This window comes from Pseudorca crassidens, chromosome X (genome assembly GCF_039906515.1).
Source record: "Pseudorca crassidens isolate mPseCra1 chromosome X, mPseCra1.hap1, whole genome shotgun sequence".
NCBI lineage: Eukaryota > Metazoa > Chordata > Mammalia > Artiodactyla > Delphinidae > Pseudorca > Pseudorca crassidens.
This window is the reverse complement of record NC_090317.1, coordinates 2,029,538-2,051,433: the sequence shown is the minus strand read 5'-3', so window position 1 is coordinate 2,051,433 and position 21,896 is coordinate 2,029,538. Positions and strand designations below refer to the sequence as shown.

The window sequence follows — 21,896 nt, the reverse complement described above, 5'->3', positions numbered from 1 at the left end:
CAGCTAGCTGGGTTACAATGAACTTAAACATTTCCTGTGGACTACTTACCGCGTGTGTGTGTGAGAACTGTTTAGCTCCGTCCCTGTATCTAGTCGGGTCTTGCTTCATGTGAGTCCCACGTATGATAAAGATGACCCTTTGCCATGTCTGCTACACACATGTAATATCCCTGCAATCGAGCTTTCTGTTCTCAGCGTGTATGGTCTTGGCATACAATAAATATTTATTTATTTGGCTGCATCGGGGTCTTAGTTGTGACACGTGGGATCTCCATTGCAGCATGGGGGATTTTCGTTCCCCCACCCCAGCCCTGGAGCCTGCCTTTTGTCCTCACTCCTGACACTACCTGGGCTTAGAGTGGCGTGGTTCCAGCCTCAGGGCTCCTGCCTTCCTCTTCCACATTCTCATGCCAAGCACAGGCCAAAGCAAAGGCACATAGAGGAGTGGCAGGGCAGGATAGAACGGGGGGGGGGTTGAGTCCAGAAAACGGCATAGTCCTCGCAACTGGGCAGCTGGCATGCGGTGGCTTCAGGCCACCAGGCCCAGCTGGGGGGACAGGAGCAGCAGCAGTGACGGTAACAGAGCGGCCAGGCTGAGGGTCTGGGCCCCGTGCACCGCGCAGCTCAGCTCCACCTCCACGGGGTAGTGATCGCTGATGTTGAGGGCCTGGGGGTGGGCAGCGGGACAAAGCGTCAGTCTCGGGGCCTAGGGGCTTCTCCACGAGCCCGTTCCTGCCTCACCCCTTTACCTCCTCCTCGGTGAGCCCGAGGCTCTGGGGGAAGTCGAAGGCGGCTGCGCCGCGCAGCATGCTCTGCAGATGCTCCCCGTGTAGCACTATGCGGTCGTAGGTGCAGTGGGTGCTGGCCCGCACCGTGGTGTCCACGCCATCAGGGATGGCCCAGTGGAAGCCAGCCTGAGTCCGAAGGACTAGGTCATCCAGGCGCTTTTTGGTCAGTGAAGCACAGTCAGCGTTGAAGTCCCCAAGCAGGATCACGTCCTGGAGAGGGAAGCAGCAGTCGGGCCTGGCCACCTGGCCGTCCTGTCCCCCTCCCTCCCATACAATTGGCCCAGCCCTACCTCGCTCTGCCAGCGCTGGGAGGCGTCCAGAAACACGTGGTACAGGGCGTTGAGCTCCGTCTCTACGGCCTTCGGCGTGGTGTGCAGTGGGACCAGCACCAGGCTGGGAAGGACTGCAAGGCCCCGGGGACAGAGGGCTCCCAGCCACTCCTGGCCCTCCTCTGCCCAGTCCCCCCAGGGCCCCGTAGAACCCACCAGACCCCCATTCCTGCTCCCTCATAAGGGGCCACCCTTCATCCCTACCTACCCTTGCTGGGCAAAGAGAACCGGCACACAAAGGGCTCCCGGGCAAAGAGGTCATTCTGATCGTCGTACACGTAGGAATCCAGGACCTGCGCCCTGTGTGACCTGGTGGACCACTGGTTTCAGTTTGCAAGTGCTCACATCAGACCTGGCACCCAGGGGGCAGCCCTCCACCAGCAGCTCCATTTCACGTGAGCACAGCCTGCCCAGCCTTTCCTTCTAGAACTTCTTTTAGATTGAGATATAATTTGCACATCGTAAAACTCACCTGTGTAAACTGCACGATACAGTGGCATTCAGTACATTCACAAGGTTGTGCAACCACCCCACAACCAATTTAGAACATTCTTATCACCCCAAAGAAACCTCGCCCATGAGCAGTTCCCGTTCCCCCCCCCGCCAGCCCCTGGCAGCCCCTGATCTGTCTTGTCTCTGTACATCGCCTCTGCCGGACAGTTCATGTGAGCGGAATCCAATAATACATAGTCTTCTGCGTCTGGTTCTTTCCCTCAGCACATGTTTCAGGTTCATCCAGGCTGCAGCCTGGCTCAGACTTCCTTCCTTCTTAGGCTGAATGATATCCTACTACGTGGAGAGACCGCCTTTTGTTTATCTGTTCATCAGCTGACGGACACTCGGACCATTTCCACTTTGAGATTGTTATGAGCGGTGCTACTGTATGGGCGTGTCTCTGTTCCCCCATCATTTTGGAGTGAATTCTAGACATTATGTAATTTCATCTATATATAGGAACAGGTCTCCTTCCCTGACTGCCACCCTTGCCCTCTCAATCCTGACCCCCGCCCCAGGCTATCCTCCCAGGGACTTAGGGCTGTTTCTGGAAACTGGGTCTGCCCAGGACCCACGACAGGCCCCTGGTGAGCCTCTTCCCAGAAGCTGCAACCAGTCACTCCCAAAGAGGGAGCCAGCCTCACCCCGAGCCCCTGTGGCTTCCACAGGAGAGAGGCGGGGGGGCCCCACTTCTGTACTTGCAGAAGGAAGGCCACCCGCTGGAGGGACACGTGGGCACTAAAGCTGTCTGGGGTAGAGGACAAGAAGACCCCAGGGTAAAACCACTGAGGAGAAAAAGGGTGATGCGGAGGTGAGGGCCACCCTTGGGGCTACTGCGCCGCCGCACACCGGGCCAAGTGTCCAGACCGCCCCGGTCACCATCTGCACTCACCGGTAGATATACACGTATTTCTCCTTGTACGTGCCACGCCCCAGCAGGTGGCTGCTCAGGAAGCGGTAGGGCCCAGAGTCATCAAATCTGCCAGGAAAGGGGAACCTCGGGTCAGTGGCCCTGAGGCTCTGTGGGGCCCCCAGTTTAGACCCACAGAGCCCTCCTCACCGATTGAGTTCTCGAAGCAGGAGTGGGATGGCACTGCCAGTAGAGTCCACCACCTCCTGCAGCACTGTGATGTCACAGCGAGCCAGGATCTGCAGGACACCAGGAAGGCCAGCCCCACTCAGTGCCAGCCACCCTGGGAGAGGGGTGGTATCCCTGGGGGCCCGGCACCAGCGCGGCCAAGAGTGGCACGACACGCTGGCTGCAGGCCTAACAGAGCAGCGAGGCTAGAAGGGACCCGGGAGAAGACTGAACGCCATCTCCACCAACACCACACCCACTTTATGGAGGAGGAGACTGAGGCCAGTGACAGGGAAGGAAGGTGCTCCATGTCTCCACACCATGTCTCCTGATGTCCCCTCTTCTCTGGCACATGCCCCTGGTCAGGTAGGGCTAGGGGGCTTTGGGCCATGGTCCTTAGGGGCACAGCTTCTCTGCAGTGATGAACCTACCTGAACTAAGGTGTCCAGCACAGGCTCCCTGGCCACCTTGCTGAGCGTCAGCCGCTGGGTGTTAAAAGCACAGATGTGAAAGGTGTCAGCCCCACCAGCCAGGAGGAGGAGCAGAAGCAGTGCATGGCCGTGTATGGGCTTCTGGAACCCTCCAGAGGAATCCAGGTTGCTCCAGGTTCAGGTCCCAGTTGGGCTCAATTCTAGTTCCAGAAGGACATGGTAAAATGCGACAGAGAAAGCGATGCCGCCCTGCTGCTGCCCAGCACCAGCCTCCCAGAGCTGCCAGCATCACACATTTCCTGCCTTTCTTGTGGACACCTTCCCACATCAGCATGTATGGTTCAGTCTTGTTCTTTTTAACTGCGGTCAAATACACGTAGCATCACGTTCACCATCTTAACCATTTTGAAGTTCAGTGGCATGAAGCACCTTCACATTGTTGTGCAGCCATCCCCACCATCCATCCCCAGAACTCTTCCATCTTCCCAAACTGAAACCCTGTCCCCATTTGACACTAGCCCCCACATCCCCTCCCCCAGCCCGTGCCCCGCCCCCATCCTACTTTCTGTCTCTAGGAATCTGCCTGACTCTAAGCAGCTCATACAAGTGGAGTCATACAGTATCTGCCTGTCTGTGACCGTTTGATCTCACTGATCATAATGTGCTCATTTCATCCATGTCAGAATGTCCTTCCTTGTAAATTCTAAATAACATTCCACTGTATGGATGGACCACGTTTTGTTCATCTATTCACCTATCCATGGACACTGGGTTGCTTCCACTTTTTGGCTACTGTCAATACTGCTACTGTGAACATGAGTGTACAGATATCTCTTCAAGTTCCTGCTTTCAATCCTTTTGGTTAGATACCTAGAAGTGAAATTGCTGGAACATATGGTAATCCTATATTTAACTTTTTTGAGGAACCGCCATACTATTTTCCACAGTGGCTGCCGCATCTTACATTCCCACCAGCAGTTCACAAGGGTTCAACCTTAGAGTTGATTCCAACTTTTCACTGCCATTAGCAACTAGAAGGACCATCTTCGTGCATCTCTGTCTCCTCACTTGGCAGACATTATGCTTAAGACAAACTCCCAGCAGTATAATTGCTGGATTCAAGGGCGTATGCATTTAGAATGATCTCGGACACACCAACTCACCACACTGCAGTGTGTGATGGAGCCCCTCTCCCCATCCCCTCCACTACTGGTGAGCCCTACTTGTTCATCTTACCAGCTGGAGCACCCCTCTTCCTGAGTGTCTTTCGGGCTCAGGCCCTTGCTCAACTCCCTGTTGGTGTTGCCCTCATACAGCGACGTAAGTCCCTCTACTTCTGTCTGCCTGCTTTTCTCTGTTGCCTTGTCACCTTCCCCCTTGGTTTCACTTTCTGCCTGCCGGGGCTCCATGCCTGTTTCTCCCTAGCCACCTGCTCTGTCATTCATGCTAGTTTGGGTCCCCTGCCCTGGTATCTATTCTGGGATGTATGTAGGCCTTTAGGCAGCCCTGGGCTGGCAAGGGCAGGCTTGGAGGCTCTGGGGCCAGGGGCTCCCAGATGGGCGGAGGAAAAGAACTAGAGAGTTCCTGGCCTCAGCCCAAAGTCGGTCCGGGCTCCCAACACCAGCCCTTAGCCCCAGCCCTGGGATTCCCTTCCCCTCTCACCTTCCCTCACAGGCTGGGGGCAATTTCCTCCTTCCCTCTGGCCAGAGGGCTCCCATACCTGTGCAGAACGGGTCGTCTCCACACCACCTTCCTGTGCTGTGAGCGGATCGCGACTCCCCACGGAATCACAACGTCTGCCTGGGCAGGGACCGTAGACGAAAAAAGAGAAACAGACTCTCAACTCTCCCCACCCGTCAGGGCTGGCTCGGCAGCCCCACCCTTCCCGGTGGGCGGGCCCGGCCCTGGCTCCACCCCGGAGGCCGCCGGGAGGTTGGGCAGCTGGCCTGGCTTGGACCTGGCCGCCCACTTTCCCACCAGACCCCGCCTTCCCCGCCCGGGTGGGACAGGGCGCTAGCGGAGGCAAAGGCCGGGGAGGGTTTGAGCAGATGACCGTGCTGTGAGTCAGAGTTTTTCCTGTGCCCAGGGCGCGTAGCGAGGAGCTGCGGGCGCCCGAGCGCAGACTCTGTTCTGTGCTCTCCCAGGCCCGGCGCTCAGCCCCCGTCCCCGGCCGCCTGCAGGAAGGATACGGTGGGGAAGACTCCAGAGCTGGAGCGCGTGCCTGAAAAAGGGAAGCTCCGCGGCGAGCCTGGGCACCCCCGAGGACAAGGGCCTTATCTCCAAGTCCTCGGGCCGGGCCCGGTGTGGCTGCGCACTCCTGAGCGCTCTGAATACCCAAAGCGAGCGACAGTCGGCGCAGGAACTGGCCATGGTGGTGGAAGCCGAGGGCGGACTAAAAAACTGTACCTGAGAGATTAGAGCGCTGGCAGCTCAGTGCCCCGTGGGGGTCCTGCACTGTCGCTGCTGGGACAAGTGGGGGACTCAGGCGGTGTCTGCGGGCGGCCGATGGGTCCTTACTGAATGGTTGTAGTGCGGTCTTCGGGGCAATGTCCCCGTTGGCAGGACTTACGTGCTAATGGATTGGGGGTGGGGATGAGCCGAAGACTGGGAATTTTTTTTTTTCCGCGTCTTGCTGGATCTTAGTTCCGGAGCAGGGATTGAACCCAGGCCCTCGGCAGTGAGAGCGCCGAGTCCTAACCACTGGACCGCCAGGGAATTCCCGGGAAAAATATTTTTTAATCAATAAAATTATACTTTGCTTTAAAAATAAAAAATAGACTGCTTAACGCCTACAGGGCTTTCTTTTTGGGGTGATGAACATGTTTGGACCTAGTTAGAGGTGGTGGTTGACAACACTGTGGGTATACTAAACGATATAAAATACTGTAATATATATAGTATTTCCTATTGTATGTTATATGCTGCTATATATTACATATTGCATCACACGTTACATTATATTACATACATACATTAGTATAGTACAATTCTGTAATATTGTGATTATATAAAGTTGTAGGGCTTCCCTGGTGGCACAGTGGTTAAGAATCGCCTGCCAATGCAGGGGACACGGGTTCGTGCCCCGGTCTGGGAAGATCCCACGTGCCGCGGGGCGGCTAGGCCCGTGAGCCATGGCCGCTGAGCCTGCGCATCCGGAGCCTGTGCTCCGCAGCGGGAGAGGCCACAACAGTGAGAGGCCCGCGTACTGCAAAAAAAAAAAAAAAAAAAGTATGTAGCTAATTATGTAAAGTTACATAATGTAACATATACAATACATAACGTTTAACATTACATACGTTACATACATAAAATAATGTAATATAAAATGCTATAAAATACTATAAAATGGTTAATTCCGTGTTATATGAAATTAATGAAAACAAAGGGGGAAAGAAACTAAAGTAAAAGTGCTCCGCCAGCCCCGATCTTTTTTTAAAAATAAATTTATTTATTTATTTTTGGTTGCATTGGGTCTTCATTGCTGTGCGCAGTGCACGGTTTTCTCATTGCAGTGGCTTCTCTTGTTGCGGAGCACGGGCTCTAGGCGCGTGGGCTTCAATAGTTGTAGCACGTGGGCTTAGCTGCTAGCACCGCGGCATGTGGGGTCTTCCCTGACCAGGGCTCAAATCCGTGTCCCCTGCATTGGCAAGCAGACTCTTAACCACTGCACCACCAGGGAAGCCAGCCCCGATTTTGTGTGGTGTCAGGTAATCGTGCTGCGCAGCCCATGTTACTCTCGGAGAGTTCACCGGGGAGGAACTAATGAGACAAAACGGACCTGCAGCCGGTGGGCGGCCTCAAATCCGCGCTGCTCCGGAGCGGGGCGGGGCCACGCGGCCCGCGGGCCCGCCCCCGCTGCCGTCAAGCGGCCCGAGCGCGTTTTGCGACAGACGGCGGTAGAGCCCGGCGCCGTCGCAGGCTCGCTTTCCGGCGGGTGCGGGGGCTTCGCGGCTGCTTCTCCCGTCTGCGCTAGGTTCTCAGTGCGCACCCCATCTCCTGGCTCCAGGGCGGCTAGTGTGTGGCGAGAGATCGGGGATGGGCCCGGTTCTGGCCTGACCTACTAGGTGACCTTGGTCGAGTCCCCTGTCGCGCCGAGCCGCGGCGCCCGTCTGTGGCGCGGGCCTGTTAGGGACCCATCCCCCGAGCGGTTGAGGACACAGACCTAGAGTAGCCCCACAGCCTGCCCCAGGGCAGGGGGAGCGCCGGGCCGCCGGGGGCGGTGGGGGAAGCTCGGTCGGGGCGGGGAGATGCCCCTACATGTGAAATGGCCGTTCCCCGCGGTGCCGCCGCTCACCTGGACCCTGGCCAGCAGCGTCGTCATGGGCTTGGTGGGCACCTACAGCTGCTTCTGGACCAGTGAGTGGACCCAAAGCCGAGGCAGGGTTGGCCACGGGTCTCCACTCCCAACCAGAGTTGGGGTTCGGGGTTGGGGGCGCTGGCAGGGGCTGGCTTGGCCGGGGGGGGGGAGCTCTGGGCTCCCCGGAAAGAAAGCAAAGATCCCGACCCTCCCGCTCTCCCGCCAGAGTACATGAACCACCTCACCGTGCACAACAAGGAGGTTCTGTACGAGCTCATCGAGAACCGAGGCCCAGCCACACCCCTCATCACGGTGTCCAATCACCAGTCCTGCATGGATGACCCTCACCTCTGGGGTACACGGGCCAGTGTGCTGGGTTTGGGGAAGCAAGGAGGGAACCTGGGACAGGGCCAAACACAAGCAGAACAAACTCATTCCTCACGGGCTGCTTCGCATAGCTCTGGCACTCCTGTTGCTGGGCTGTCCTGCTCCAGGGATGGAAGTTTGATTTGTGGCCCCTTCAGCATCCTCCTAGGGAGTGTAATTTGGAGAGCGCCTCAGGTATTTGGAGGGAATGGACGTAGGGCAAGGTCTGACAGCTTCTTTACTTTGACGTATCAGGCCCAATGTGTCAGACCCTCCATTCTCTAAACTGTTGACGGTTCCAAAGAGCCTTGGGAACAAACCTGAGGACCACAGAGTGTCCTGTCAAGGAAACTCTGGGCTAGGGGCTGGAAGACCTGGGTCCTGTTTCCAGCGTTGCCCCAGGCTGGGTTTGTAGCCTTCCACCAGCCTCGCTGGGGAGCCCGCTTCCCCACCTAGAAGTTCCTGCTCTGCTGACTTCACAGGGAGTGGCTGGGCTCCAGCAACCCAGATGGCTGGGTACAGGGGTGCCCGGGGCTCCCACTGCTGGACTCAGGAGGTTATAGACTAGGAGCTAGAGCTCATGGGAAGCCATTTGGTCCAATCAGAGCCTTTCATAGCTCACCCTTGCCGCCGGGCAGAGCATGGCCTGCAGGGTGCCACAGGCAGATTCCAGGAGACCAGGAAGGAGGCTCTAGAGCCATCCAGTAACCTGGACCAAGGTGGCGGCAGTGACAGTGGGGAAATGGGTAGAAGAATAGGCAGCATCAGAATGTATCAGGGAGGTAGGCAGACCAGCTGTGGTGACTAATAAGACATACGGGGTGGGAGAGAGGGAGGGGCCCGGGAGAACTTGGGGGTCCAGCCCAAGGGTCGGGAAGATGCCACTTTGGGCCATAGGGAAATGGTAGTACTGCTGTCCATGTCCCTCATTCCCCAAAACAGGATGACAGAAATCGGCGCCCCCTAGGTACAAGGTAAGTTGGGGCATGTAGTCTTTCCTCTCCTTCTCCAGGGATCCTGAAACTCCGCCACATCTGGAACCTGAAGTTGATGCGTTGGTGAGGAGCAGTGGGCCCCTCGTGGTGGGCCGGCAGGCTTCACCCATCTCTGCCCAGGTCTGCCCTCCCCCTACTGTGCCCTGGAGGAGCCTCCAGCAGTCCAGGCAGGGCACGGGGTGGGGCTCCGCAGGCACTCCTGTGCCTCCATTCTGCACTGCCCACGATGTCAGGCCTCACGCTGGGGGCAGGGCAGAGAAGCAGGGTGCAGGGGAGGCCGCGGTGACCACGTCTGTCCCCGCTCCAGGACCCCCGCGGCCGCAGACATCTGCTTCACCAAGGAGCTGCATTCCCACTTCTTCAGCTTGGGCAAGTGCGTGCCCGTGTGCCGAGGTGAGGTGCTTCTGGGGGCTTCTCTGGCCTCCCTTGGGGCCGGGAGACTGGTGGTCCATGCCTCTGGCTTGGCAGTGCTGGGAGTAGAGGGACCCTGGTGGGCCAGGCAGCCAGGGAGCCGGGGGCCACTGCCTCACTCGCGTGAGGCCCAGCTTCATCCTGCGGCAGGAGGGGTGGCAGTGGCTTCTTGGAGCGCACTGCATTCCCTGCGACTGCCTGAGGATCGTGTGCCTCCGGCTCCGATGTTAGACGTGGACGAGGCGTTATCCACGGTTCCTTCTCTTGAGGACGTTGCTGAGAGAGACTCACTGATGGCAGTGTGGTGTCATCAGTGTGTGATGGTGGTGGCGTGTGCTGTAGGGTGAGGGGTGTGATGTTGAGTGATTAATCAGCACCTCTCAAGAGCTTCCGGAGGTAGGGCCCATTTTCATCCCCTTCTCCAGATAAGGGGACTCAGAGGGATAAAGGTGCTGGCCCAGGGTCACAGGGCAAGAGGTGGCAAAGCCAGGATTCAAATCCAGGTTGCTTTTCCCTCTGGGGAAGCAGGATTTTTCCAGGGAGAGTATGAAAGGAAAGGCATCCTAGACACGGGAAGCATGTAGCAGACACTGGAGAGGTACGTGATAAAGGTAGAAAATGTGCATTGCAGGCTGAAAGTGAAGGTTCTGGAACAATCATGTGAAGAATTTGGGCTCTGCTTTCTCATCAGGGTAGTGACAGGGCTTTCGAGTGTGGTTAGAGAGAGAGCCCCCGGCTGCAGTGTGCCTGGAGGGCAGAAGCGGGGTCGAGGATTGTAGCTGGGCCTCTGGGGGTCACCACAGAGAGCAGAGACGAGACGGCTTTGGGATACGCTCTGGAGCCGGAGTGGACAGGACTTGATAGGTTGGGTGTAGGAGGGGGCGAGGAAAAGAAAACGCAAAGATGACACTAGGTGATGTCTGGTAACGATGAGCCACTGGGAGGATGGGACTAGGGGAAGGCAGCATGGTGGTTGAGAGGAGCCTGTCACCTGAGGAGGGAACGGTCCAGAGACAGTGAGATGCGCAGCTCTGGAGCTCGAAAAAACGCTTGGGAATAAAGATACCGGGAACTCAACCGCAAACAAAGTCACAAACATAGAAGTGAGATCGTAGACGGGGAGAGCACGGAGAGAGCAGGGCCCCAGGACAGCACCTCAGCACAGAAGGAGATACGAGCCACCAAGACAGCAGAGAGCAGTGGCCAGAGAGGAAAGAAGCAAAACAGGGCCCCTCGGTACTGTGGAAGCCTCTGGTGACCCTGGAGAAGCCACTTCTCTGGACTGACGGCCACAGGAGCTTCGGGGCAGGGCGTGGGGTAGATGGGGGGGGGTTGGCCACTCCTCCCAGAGGTTGGGTTGTGAAGAGGAAGTAACCAAAGGGCGTTGGAGGTCAGGGAAATCTTATTTCTAGTAGATGGAAGTAAAACACGGTAAAATCCAATAAAGTAACCACAGATAATAAACAAGGCTCTTTAATGAAACGCTGCAGCGCCCGCCCTCCAGAGCCGCAGACCTAGTTACTCCCCAGAGATAGCCACCTGGAGCACTTTCTGTTTTTGGTGCTTTTGGAGGCGGCTTCCTTTCACTGAAACACAAGCAGAGGCTACAGTGTCATGGCAAGTGCACTGCTCTGAGAGACGGCGACTCTGCGCAGGCAGCCCATCCCTGAGTCTCAGTTCCTCCTCTCTGCAACCTCAGAGGCCTTCCGTGTCCACTTCTAGTCTCATTCTGCTTTTTGACCCGCATCTAAGTTTTATTGCACAATAAAAGCAGCAAGTGAAATCTTAATCCTAAGCACCTTCTGGTGAGAGAAAGTGGGCAGGGACAAGCTGTTTCTCAAACGCATTTGACGTGCAGCAAAGATCTAACAACACGTATTGAAGCAAAGGAAGTATCTGGCATATGTTGCTTCTGTGTTCCAGAAAATTCCCCTTGCCCCCAAGCATAGGCCTTGTGATAGGACGTGAAGTGTCAGAGTGATCTCGCACAAGCTATACAAGTGAGTAGAAGTAGCATTTGCAAAAGCTAAACATTACGAAGTGCTGCTCCCAAAGCACGGTCTTTGTAAATTTTGATTCCAAGCTGGATGGCTCGGTTGCACCAGTGGGTTTTTGTAGAGCAGGAGCCTGCGCCCCTGCAGCCCACCCCTACCGGCTAATGCGAGCCCAGGCAGGGAAACTGCTGCTCTCAGCTGCGACGCCCTGAGAGACTGCAGTGGGTGACTGCTCCCCAGCTCCAGCCCCTAAGGGAGCTGCCGGGCCGGGTTCCCATTTGGGTTGGGTTGAGGCTCCTGGATCCCTATCTAGCACCTTCCAAAGACTCCGCCTTGCAGAGAACAGGTTGAAAGTCCAATTCTTAGTGCATTGGCCCAAAGAGTCCTGGTGTCAGTCTGTCTGTCTCTCTCCCTCTTTGTGCTGCGGCTCTCTACTCCTTACTTGATAACATAAGGATATTTACCCCGCTTCTTCAACCTCCCCCCTTCTCTGTCTCTGTCCACTCTACGGACAAGGTTGACGAGTGAGGCTCCACTGTGCGTGGGTACAGATTGCCCCCACGTGCCTCCAGGTCAGGAGCCAGCACGCGGCATTGGGCATTCATGTCTGTGTTGTTGCTGACCGCCGGGCCACCTGGGTCCAGTGTCGTGGTCTCAGGGAAACTCTAAGGCGAGTGTTGCTAGCACCGGGGGCGGCTCAACCCTGCTGTTTTCCATGTAGCAGGTTTGAGTTTTCCCCAACTCTCAGTGACACTGTGTTCCGTCAAACATTCTCCCGTTCCCGAGAGGCCTGGCTGAGGGTGAGTCTAGTTTTCAGGGGGAGCCTTTCAAGGAAGGGGCCAGCAGGAGGCAGGGCCAGCAGAGGCTGAGGGCTCAGGAAGGGCTGGGGGGCCTGTGAGGAGTGGCTGCGGGAACTGGCCTGGCAGAGACCCCGGGGACAGGGTCGCTGTCCAGAATCTGGGGCCCAGGTGAGGCTGGAAATCACGCACACACTGGGCCAGAGGCAGCAAATGGTAGGCTCGCCCCAGGGGTGGCTCACCCTAAAGCTGCAGGAGCCCAATCAGGGAGGCAGCCGAGCAGGCCCGAGGGACTGGCCTTGGAAGGTGTCCGTGTGGGCCGCCCGCTGGGGGATGGGGAGCTGCTGCTTCGTGCCCAGGGAGGGCGGAGGGGGGCCCTGGAGGATGGAGACTGAAGGGAGGGACTGTCTCTTGGCAGGAGATGGCGTCTACCAGAAGGGAATGGATTTCATTTTGGAGAAGCTCAACCACGGGGACTGGGTGCACATCTTCCCAGAAGGTCAGTGGGGCTGGCAGGGTCGTGACCCTCTCAAGAACATGGGTGGGACTGCCCCCCCGCCGCCGCCGCCCGGCAGCCCCCAGCCTCACCTCCATCCTGCCTCTCAACAGGGAAAGTGAACATGAGCTCCGAGTTCCTGCGCTTCAAGTGGGGTGAGAGCCGCTGGCCGCCTCCGGCTGGGTTGGACTGTGGCAGGCGGGGCAGAGGAGCGTGTTGGGAGCGGCGGGAAGGGCAGGTGCCGGCCCAGGGCAGCTGCTTTTGACTGGGGGAAGGCAGGAGTGGCCCCGGCCGCAGGCTGGCACCGCAGCTCCACTCATGCCACCATTTCTGCCTCTCTCTGGGGTAGGAATCGGACGCCTGATCGCCGAATGTCATCTCAATCCTGTCATTCTGCCGCTGTGGCATGTCGGTGAGCCAAGGCTGCGGCCCAGGGAAAGGGGCTTCGCTCGCTCGTATTGGCGGGTGGGTCTCCTCTGGGTGGCAGAGAGGGGGTGCCCGAGCTGCCCTGCTCCACCCCACACCTGCTTCCCAGCCTTCTGTCTGCTGTGCTACAGGAATGAACGACGTCCTTCCTAACAGCCCGCCCTACTTCCCCCGCTTTGGACAGGTGGGTAGGGCTGCTGACCTTGTCCGTCTATCTGTCTGTCTGCCATCTGCCCCATGACTCCCACTCAGCACCACTGAGGCCAGATTCAGGAGGCTGCAGCAGGGGGAATGGAGTGAAGCGGGGTGGGGTGTCTTCCTGGCACCAAGGCCGGGGCCGGGGCAGGGGCAGGCCTTGGGACTGGGACAGGACAGGATGGGATGACTAGGGCATGGACCCCGGGACTGGGATGGCCCTTGGATGTCACTGAGCCCAACCACCTCGTTTTAAAGAGGTTAGAGTGGACCCGAGGGAGTACTCAGCAAGGTGGGGACAGGACTTGGCCTCTGGCTCCCCAGGGTGCTGGGGCTGTGGGCACCCCCCGCTCCTGTCGCCCACAGAAAATCACCGTGCTGATTGGGAAGCCCTTCAGTGCCCTGCCTGTGCTCGAGCGGCTCCGGGCAGAGAACAAGTCAGCTGTGAGTTTCTCCCCCAGGCCATCCCAGAGCTGTCCTAGCCCATCCCAGTGCCCTTGGCCTCCCAGGGACCCTGGGCGAAGCTCCCTGAGGGCTGCAGGCCAGCCCCAGTCCTTCCCCTCAGGTGGAGATTCGCAAAGCCCTGACAGACTTCATCCAGGAGGAATTCCAGCGCCTGAAGAGCCAGGCCGAGCAGCTCCACAACCACCTGCAGGCCGGGAGATAGGCGCCACCCTGCCCAGACCCTGCCCAGATCCTGCCCTGGCTTTCCTCTTGGACTGGGGCGGGGACAGGGAGGGGCGGCGAGGCCTGGGACAGAGGCAGCTCTGGGACCCGAGTCCCAGCTGCCGGGAGATCGGTGCTGCCTTGGGTTCTGGCCCTGCACAGAGCTGGGCTGGGGGATGGACTGATGCTTTGAGCTCAGATACGGTTTTTTAGACAGATTTGTTCAGAACCCTTAACGGGTGCCCTCTCCTAGTTGGTGTGCGTTCCAGCTCCTCTGTGGTTCTTCAGCTGAAAGAAGGGTCTCAGCTGCTCCTCCCACTTGGCCAGGCAGGGAGGAAGACATTTAGGCAGCGGCCTCCTTCCTTCTTGCCTTCAAGGTGTTCTCTCCCAGGGCCGGGCACTGGAGGGAGGGTAGTTGAAGCGGGGCAGTGGCCAGGCCTGGCTTCTACCCGCCTGCCCTGATCCAGGAGCTGCTCACCACTTCCTCAGGGATGGCCGTCAGCCACGTCTTCCTTCTGCCCGTGCTCCCCACAGGCGTGGGCCCCTCGGGCAGGGCCCGCCCTGGGCTGCAGGTAGAAGAAGTGGAGGCCAGCCAAATGGAGCCTGCAGCGAGGGCCCAAGACGCGGCCCCTGCCCTCACGCTGGGGCCTCCCTGGCAGCACCTGAACCCCTGGCGCCTGCGTTTTCATGTTTTATAAACAATAAAGCATCTGTGTTGTGCTCTTTTACATCTGGCCTCCCTGTAGGGGTGGGGGTGGGAGGTGACCCTCTGGACAGGAAGGCTGGGCCTTAGAGCTCTGGGCACATCGAGAGCACTTGACCAGATGGGCTCTCAGTCTGTACCAGTCGCCTAAGGCTTCCGTCATTGTCTATGATCCCCATACAACCTTGCAAAAGTAGGGATTAATCTCATTCTGTAAAGGACGCAGAGCGAGGTTCATGGACTTGCTTCAAAACCCAAAGATTTGTAATACACGTAACTAACGCAGGGCTCACACCCAGAATAAATAAAGAACTCCTATAAATCAGTAAAAGGATAAACAATCGGATAGAAAAACGGGAAGATTGATGTGAGCAGTCACTTCATAGAAGAGGAAACAATGGCAGAGCTGAAAATACGTGTACTGTATGAGTTTGCTGTAACTGCAGTAACAAAGCACCCTAAACTGGTAGGGTTAAAACAACAAAAGATTTATTCTCTCACAGTGCTGGAGGTCAGAAGTCCAAGGTCAAGGTAACGGCAGGGTTGGCTCCTTGTGGGGGCTCTGAGGAGGGATCTGCCCCTCTCCTAGCTTCCAGTGGTGGCCAGCAATCCTTGGTGTTCCTTGGCTTGAAGACACAAGTTCACTCCAATCTCTGCTTCCAGCTTTGTATGGCCTCTTCTTCTAAGGACACCAGTCGCTGGATTAGGGCTCGCTACTCCACTATGACCTCATCTTAACTAATTATACTCACAAAGATCCTTTTTCCAAATAAAGTCCCATTCTGAGGTTCCAGGTGGACCTGAATTTGGGGGGACACAATTCAGCCCAGTACATACACTCTATGACCTGATATATATACCCTTTGAAATGCACGTATATGTGCACATACGCAAGTATTGGCAGCACCACTAGCCGTGCTAGCTAAAGTGGGAAACCACTCAGATGTCTCTCAACACTAGAAGGGCTCGATGACTGGCAGAACATCTCCCTAGGGGAATAGCAGTCATGTTACTGTTATGCAATGACTCACATTAACCTCCCAATTTTTTTAAATATTTATTTTGGCTGCGCCAGGTCTTAGTTGCAGCACGCAGGGTCTTTGTTGCAGCATGCGGACTTCTTAGTTGTGGCCTGTGGGATCTAGTTTCCCGACCAGGGATCAAACCCGGGCCCCCTGCACTGGGAACGCGGAGTCTTACCTACTGGGCCACCATGGAAGTCCCTAACCTCCCAATTTTGAGCACAGAATCTAGACACAAAATGTAATACTGATTAATTCCATTTATATAAAGTCCGAAAACAGACAAAACAAAATCATCATATTGAGGGATGCCTGCTTATCTCGTGTGATGGCCTGGATGTTTGTGTCCCCCCACCCAATTCACTGAAACCTAATCCCCTAATGGTATTAGTAGGTGGGGCCTGTGGGAGGTGCTTAGGTCATGAGGTCATGGGGGTGAGGTCCTCATGATGGGATTAGTGCCCTTATAAAAGAAGCTCCAGAGAGTTCCCTCACCCCTTCCACCAGTGAGGATACAATGAGAAGTCTGCAACCCGGAAGAGGGCCTTCCCCTACCCTGATGGTACCCTAATTTCTGACTTCCAGCCTCGGGAACTGTGAGCAATAAATTTCTGCTGTTTATAAACGCCACAGTCTGTGGTACTTTGTCATAGCATCCTGGACGGACTGACACAATTGGTAAAATTATAAAAACCAAAGAGATTATCACAACAATCAGGTTTGTGGTCACTTTGGCGGAAGGGAGAAGGAAGTGATGGGAGGGGGATGGGGGGTTTGGGGAGGTAGACATTTGAGTTCTTGACTTTGGTGATGCCAAGGGAGTGTTTTTGTTTGCTTTGCTAAGTCATTGCGCTGTACACCTGGATTTTGCAACTTTTCTTTTTTGGGCCAGTGTAGGGGCGGGGGGCAAGGAGTGTGTGGGGAAGGCAAGCCTGGGAGGGCTGAGAGGTGGTCTGGGTGAGCAGGCTCAGGGTGTGGACTCCACCTTGCCTGGGGACACACTCGAGATGATGTGGGATGCAGGGGTGAGGCGATGGCGCCCTTCCCGCCCCTTCACCTGTCTCACGCCCAGCACAGCATGGAGTTCAGTGTTTCAGCAGCAACGTTCCAGTGCCTAGTCACTTGCTGTGCGGGTGTTGTAACACTCCCACAGGGACCCTGGTGGTCTCCTGATCCCCGGATCCCAGCTACGGTGGGGTGCCCTGGAACCTGTCTCTTCCAGTGTGTCTCCTGCCTGGAAATGGGCAAGGAGGGGTGCTCCTAAGGGAAGGGGGAGACTGAATCACTGTGAACGATGGTGCCGTCTGCCGCGGCCCCTGAGACATCTTGCGTTCGTAGGTCGTGAAAAGCCTCCCGGCAAACAGGGACGGTAGGGAGCACCGGCACCTACCAAGGAAAGAGTGAAACCAGGGTCGCGGAAGGCTTACCACCAGACTAACAAGGATGGCACGATGCTACCCGCGTCCCCCGCGCAGGATGATGCCATTTCGTCAAGCTCAAGGACGAGCAGACTGAGCACTAGACTGTTTAGGGGGACATACTGAAGTGGTCAACCTGTAAGAGAAAAAAAGAGAGAATGATAAACAACAAATTCAGGGTAGCCGTTACTTCTGGGCGTGGGGCAGGAAAAAGGGATTGGGGGAGACAGATTCTTGCCCAGGAACTGGCAGCACTCTGTGGAGTCTGGGGTGGGTGATGAGGGCTCCTTTTCTTGTATATTTCACATAAAATAACGCATCATGTGTAACGTGTGTAAGACACAGGCCACAAGTGTCTACGTAACATATGTAATCTACGTAGCACACAGATATTACACATATTTTGGAATGTGTCCAACATTATATTAAAACAATGTAAGCAGACATGGAGTTGATGGGGGCCCAGAAGGGTTTTAATGAAGCACCGGACAGAAGGTGCTCGTGGGCGCTGTCAACAGTTAGCGAGTGACTCAGCTTAGCTGTCACCTTGTGGTCAAAGCAGACTCAGGTGGTGCCCCCCTTTGTGGCTCCCTCCCAGCCCCGTGTCTCCCCCTTTGGAACATCCATCACCCTGGGCTGTGACTCACTATTCTGCATCTCCTCCGGATCAGATTGTGAACTTGAGGGGCAGGGCCCGAGTCTGACTCAGTGCCTGGCCCATAGCAACCGCTTCAGGAAGCCTCGAGGTCACCACTCCAGGGACCTCCGGGAACTGAGGGAAGAAGAAAAGTAGCCACGGGACTTTCTCCCTTAAGGATGGTGAGCAAGAGACTGCTGGCCAGCAAGGTCACACTTTTGAGAAAGTCTTTGCCTTGAAACTTTATTTAAATGGTGCCCTTTGTGTTCCTAAGTCTGCCCATGGCCATTGGCTCCTCGTTTGTTTTTTTTAATATTTATTTATTTATTTGGCTGCATCGGGTCTTAGTTGCAGCATGTGGGATCTTTAGTTGCAGCATGCGGGATCTTTAGTAGTGGCCTGTGGGATCGAGTTCCCTGACCGAGGTCGAACCCGGGCCCCCTGCATTGGGAGCACAGAGCCTTAGCTACTGGACCACCAGGGAAGTCCCATCGGCTCCTCTTGTCACCCTGTGTCACTGTTCTGATCCCTGGGGCCTCTGTCCCTTCCCTCGACAGCTTTCACTCCTGTGGCATCATTATAGAACTTTCCTCTCAAAACGTGTCCCTTGCCGGGTCTGTCCTGGGCCTGGAGGACTTTGACTTTACTGTGATGCCCCAATTGGGGGTCCTCATTTTGTTTCCCCCCCAGGTGCTGGGCCGAGAAAGATTTCTAGGACTTTGGTGAGTGACGGAATGACAGACCGAGGGGATGCAACTGACCCCCAGGGCAGCGAGTGACAGCAAGAGCAAGGCCAGGGGAGGGCTTGAGCATGAGGGGCTCTGGTTTCCCCACCCCCCGCTGGCTGCCCTGGCTTCGACCTCTCACTTCAGATGCTCCTGGGGCCCTTGCCCCACCATCATGCCACCTGGTCGAACCTCGGTCCTGCACCAACACTGAGGCAGTGACCTCTGCAGTCTCTTTTGCCTTCCCTCTCTGCCCCTCCATTACCCTGGCCAGGCCCCCATCATCTTTCTCCCAGATGATGGCAACAGCCTCCTCCTGGCTTCTGCTGGCACTCCCATCCCTATCATCCGCTCTGCTCCCACAGCCAGATCCGCCTTTTCAAATACAAATCAGATCGTGGCACTAGAACTTCCAACCTCTCCCAGGGTTTTGGGGGCACAGAAGGCTCCAGCACAAACCTCTCCCCTCAGCTGGCCCGGACATGGCCAGTTGGGGGCCCCACAAACAACCCAGACTTAACTATCCCCAACTGATCTCATCTCCCAGTCCCCAACTCAGAGACATCCAAGAGCCACCTTCAGCCACTGTCCTCCCTGACCATGCCAAGCCCACCTCCTGTCTTCAGCTCAACTGCCACTGTCTTAGTCAGAGCCACATGTGTGACAACCATGACTACAATCTCATAAGCAGTTTCTCAGACAAGTGCAGGTGACCGATGGTCTGTCAGCTCCATGGGGCTGGGTGGGAGTCATTGTGTACACGGTGCAGCGGCTCCCAGCATCGTCCCCCTTCTCGTGTGCACGCAGATTGAATCCTGCCAGGGAGATGGTGTTTGAGGGGCAGGGGCGGCAGCAGCAGTGGCGGGGCACAGTGTCCCAGTGTCTAGTCACAAGTGCCCACATCTTTGCAACTACAAACGGCGCTGCAGTGGATCTCTTTGTATGTGCATCTTGTGCTTGGCTGAGTACTTCTGTTGAATGGATCCTAAGAGGGAAACTGCTTGGTTAAAGGTCAGACACGTTTTAGTTTGTTAGACGCTGCCAAATTAGCCTCCCAAAAAGTTCTACCAATCGATACTCTCACCACTGTGTAGGTGAGACTCTATTTCCTGACATCCTTGCCAGCAATGGGCCTGATCAAACTTTCCTCTCTCTCTCTCTATATATATATATATTTAAATAAATTTATTTATTTATTTATCTTTGGCTGCGTTGGGTCTTTGTTGCTACGCGTGGGCTTTCTCTAGTTGTGGCGAGCGGGGGCTACTCTTCGTTGTGGTGCGCGGGCTTCTCATTGCAGTGGCTTCTCTTGTTGCGGAGCATGGGCTCTAGGTGTGTGGGCTTCAGTAACTGTAGCACGTGGGCTCGGTAGTTGTGGCTTGTGGGCTCTAGAGCGCAGGCTCAGTAGTTGTGGCGCACGGGCTTAGTTGTTCGGCAGCATGTAGGATCTTCCCGGACCAGGCACGAACCCATGTCCCCTACATTGGCAGACAGATTCTTAACCACTGCACCACCAGGGAAGTCCTTCCCTATATGTTTTATTATGAAAAATATCAAACATATAGCGTGTTAGTTTCCCAGGGCTGCCATAACAGATTACCACAAACTGGTAGGCTTAAACCAACGGAAATTTATTCTCTCCCAGTTCTGGAAGCTAGAAGTCCAAAGTCAACAGGGCTGTGCTCCCTCTGAAAGCTCTAGGGAAGAATCTTTCCTTGCCTCTTCCAGCTTCTGGTGGCTCCAGGAGTTCCTCAGTTGGCAGCTGCAAAACTCTGTCTCCATCATCAATTGGCCTTCTTCCCTGTGTGTCTGTGTCTAAATTTCTCTCTTCTTACAAGGACACTAGTCACTGGATTTAGGGCCCAACCTAATCCAGCATGACCTTATTTTGATCACATCTGCAAAGATCCTGTTTCCAAATAAAGTGACATTTACAAGTTCTGGATACACATGACTTTTAGGGGGATACTCTTCAACCCAGTACATGTACCAAGGTCAAAAAAAGCTTACAGTGAACACCCATATACTCACCCGCTAGATTTCAATGGTCACTAATATGAGAAATGAAAAATGGCACAGAAAGGGACTTCCCTGGTGGTGCAGTGGGTAAGAATCCATGCTCCCAATGCAGGGGGCCGGGGTTCGATCCCTGGTCAGGGAACTAGATTCCACATGCATGCCTCAACTGAGAGTTCACATGCCGCAGCTAAGGAGCGCGCCTGCCGCAGCTAAGGAGCGCGCCTGCTGCAGCTAAGGCGCCCACATGCCACAAGCAAGGAGCGCGCCTGCCGCAGCTAAGGAGCCCACATGCCGCAGCTAAGGAGCGTGCCTGCCGCAGCTAAGGAGCCCACATGCCACAAGCAAGGAGCGCGCCTGCCACAGCTAAGGAGCGCGCCTGCTGCAGCTAAGGAGCGCGCCTGCCGCAGCTAAGGAGCCCACATGCCACAAGCAAGGAGCGCACCTGCCGCAGCTAAGGAGCGCGCCTGCTGCAGCTAAGGCGCCCACATGCCACAAGCAAGGAGCGCGCCTGCTGCAGCTAAGGAGCGCGCCTGCCGCAGCTAAGGAGCGCGCCTGCCGCAGCTAAGGCGCCCACATGCCACAAGCAAGGAGCGCGCCTGCTGCAGCTAAGGAGCGCGCCTGCCGCAGCTAAGGAGCGCGCCTGCCGCAGCTAAGGCGCCCACATGCCACAAGCAAGGAGCGCGCCTGCTGCAGCTAAGGAGCGCGCCTGCCGCAGCTAAGGAGCGCGCCTGCCGCAGCTAAGGCGCCCACATGCCACAAGCAAGGAGCGCGCCTGCCGCAGCTAAGGAGCGCGCCTGCCGCAGCTAAGGCGCCCACATGCCACAAGCAAGGAGCTGGCGCAACTAAACATGTATTTTTGTAATGGCACAGAAAAAGATGAAAGTCTCCCAATTTATTTGAGGTGGTGTCTCTCATCTTCTGACTCTAGCTGTCACTCTGTCTCTTTCCTCTCTTTAAGGCAAACTTCGAGAAAGGACAATCTATACCGTGTCTCCACTTCCTCACACTGACATCGCTCTCACCAAACTGGTGTTGCGAAGTACAAGAAAGTTTTCTGTCCTCATCCTACCTGCTTCCTGGCAGCAGTCGAGAATGACGTTGTTAACCATGGTGTGCTTGAAACTTCCCTGCGTTTCCCCCTCCTCTTTGATGCTCCTTCTCCGATCTCTCTTCTGGATCCTCCTCCCTGCCCATAGTAAGTGCTGGCGTTCCTCTGGACGCTATCCTGGGCGTCCTCTTCTCTCCCTACCTGTATAAAGGAGGGTCCATCTGCAGGAAAAAGAAACCACTCTTGCTACTTTAAGCACTAAGAAGATTAAAACAGGGAAGGGGGAAGCTGTGCGTGTGGGAACCAGCGGAGCCCGCTCCGCCCCGCTCCTTCTGCAGGGTTGGAACCCGCGGCGTCCGCAGAGGGGCAGGAGGCTGTGGGAGCCGGCGGAGCTCGGTTCCGCCCCCTTTCCTACTTGGAGCTTGCGCGCCTGGAGACACGTACAGCCAACCAGTGAAAAGGAGCGGCTGTGAGTGGCATCCACTTCGTCCAATAACCTGAGGGTCTGGAAAGCGGTCTTGCGCCCGGGCCAATGGCGGCTCGAGGCGGAGCTCGGGCGG

The 21,896-nt window shown here is 56.2% G+C and overlaps 2 protein-coding genes and 1 long non-coding RNA gene across 8 annotated transcripts; 1 reads left to right on the top strand and 2 right to left on the bottom strand.

Annotated features, from left to right (window-relative positions):
• Positions 1 to 199: 199 nt before the first annotated feature.
• Positions 200 to 7,258, bottom strand: DNASE1L1 (deoxyribonuclease 1 like 1). The gene is made up of 11 exons (XM_067723949.1): positions 7,255 to 7,258; positions 6,900 to 7,132; positions 5,528 to 5,693; positions 4,842 to 4,921; positions 3,122 to 3,175; positions 2,673 to 2,761; positions 2,505 to 2,591; positions 1,326 to 1,426; positions 1,079 to 1,191; positions 750 to 998; positions 200 to 667 (listed from the first exon to the last, which is right to left on the bottom strand). Exons 1-11 carry the CDS (start codon positions 7,256 to 7,258, stop codon positions 530 to 532), a joined length of 1,314 nt encoding a protein of 437 aa, XP_067580050.1. The 3' UTR covers positions 200 to 529.
• On the top strand, positions 6,999 to 14,492 carry TAFAZZIN (tafazzin, phospholipid-lysophospholipid transacylase). 6 transcript variants are annotated; one of them, XM_067724572.1, is made up of 10 exons: positions 6,999 to 7,477; positions 7,645 to 7,773; positions 8,797 to 8,842; positions 9,087 to 9,172; positions 12,400 to 12,480; positions 12,591 to 12,632; positions 12,827 to 12,889; positions 13,035 to 13,087; positions 13,423 to 13,542; positions 13,664 to 13,911. In XM_067724572.1, the coding sequence occupies exons 1-10, from the start codon at positions 7,369 to 7,371 to the stop codon at positions 13,763 to 13,765; spliced, it is 831 nt and encodes a 276-aa protein (XP_067580673.1). In that variant the 5' UTR covers positions 6,999 to 7,368; the 3' UTR covers positions 13,766 to 13,911. The 6 variants fall into 6 exon arrangements, with proteins under 6 accessions (XP_067580673.1, XP_067580675.1, XP_067580672.1 ...); XM_067724573.1 differs by having other exon boundaries at positions 7,000 to 7,477; positions 13,465 to 13,542; XM_067724574.1 differs by lacking the exon at positions 13,423 to 13,542.
• Positions 14,493 to 14,946: 454 nt separating this feature from the next.
• Positions 14,947 to 21,887, bottom strand: LOC137217212 (uncharacterized). Its single transcript, XR_010940056.1, has 4 exons — positions 21,358 to 21,887; positions 17,555 to 17,679; positions 16,917 to 17,043; positions 14,947 to 15,267 (listed from the first exon to the last, which is right to left on the bottom strand). It is a non-coding gene; the product is annotated as an uncharacterized lncRNA (long non-coding RNA).
• Positions 21,888 to 21,896: the final 9 nt, after the last annotated feature.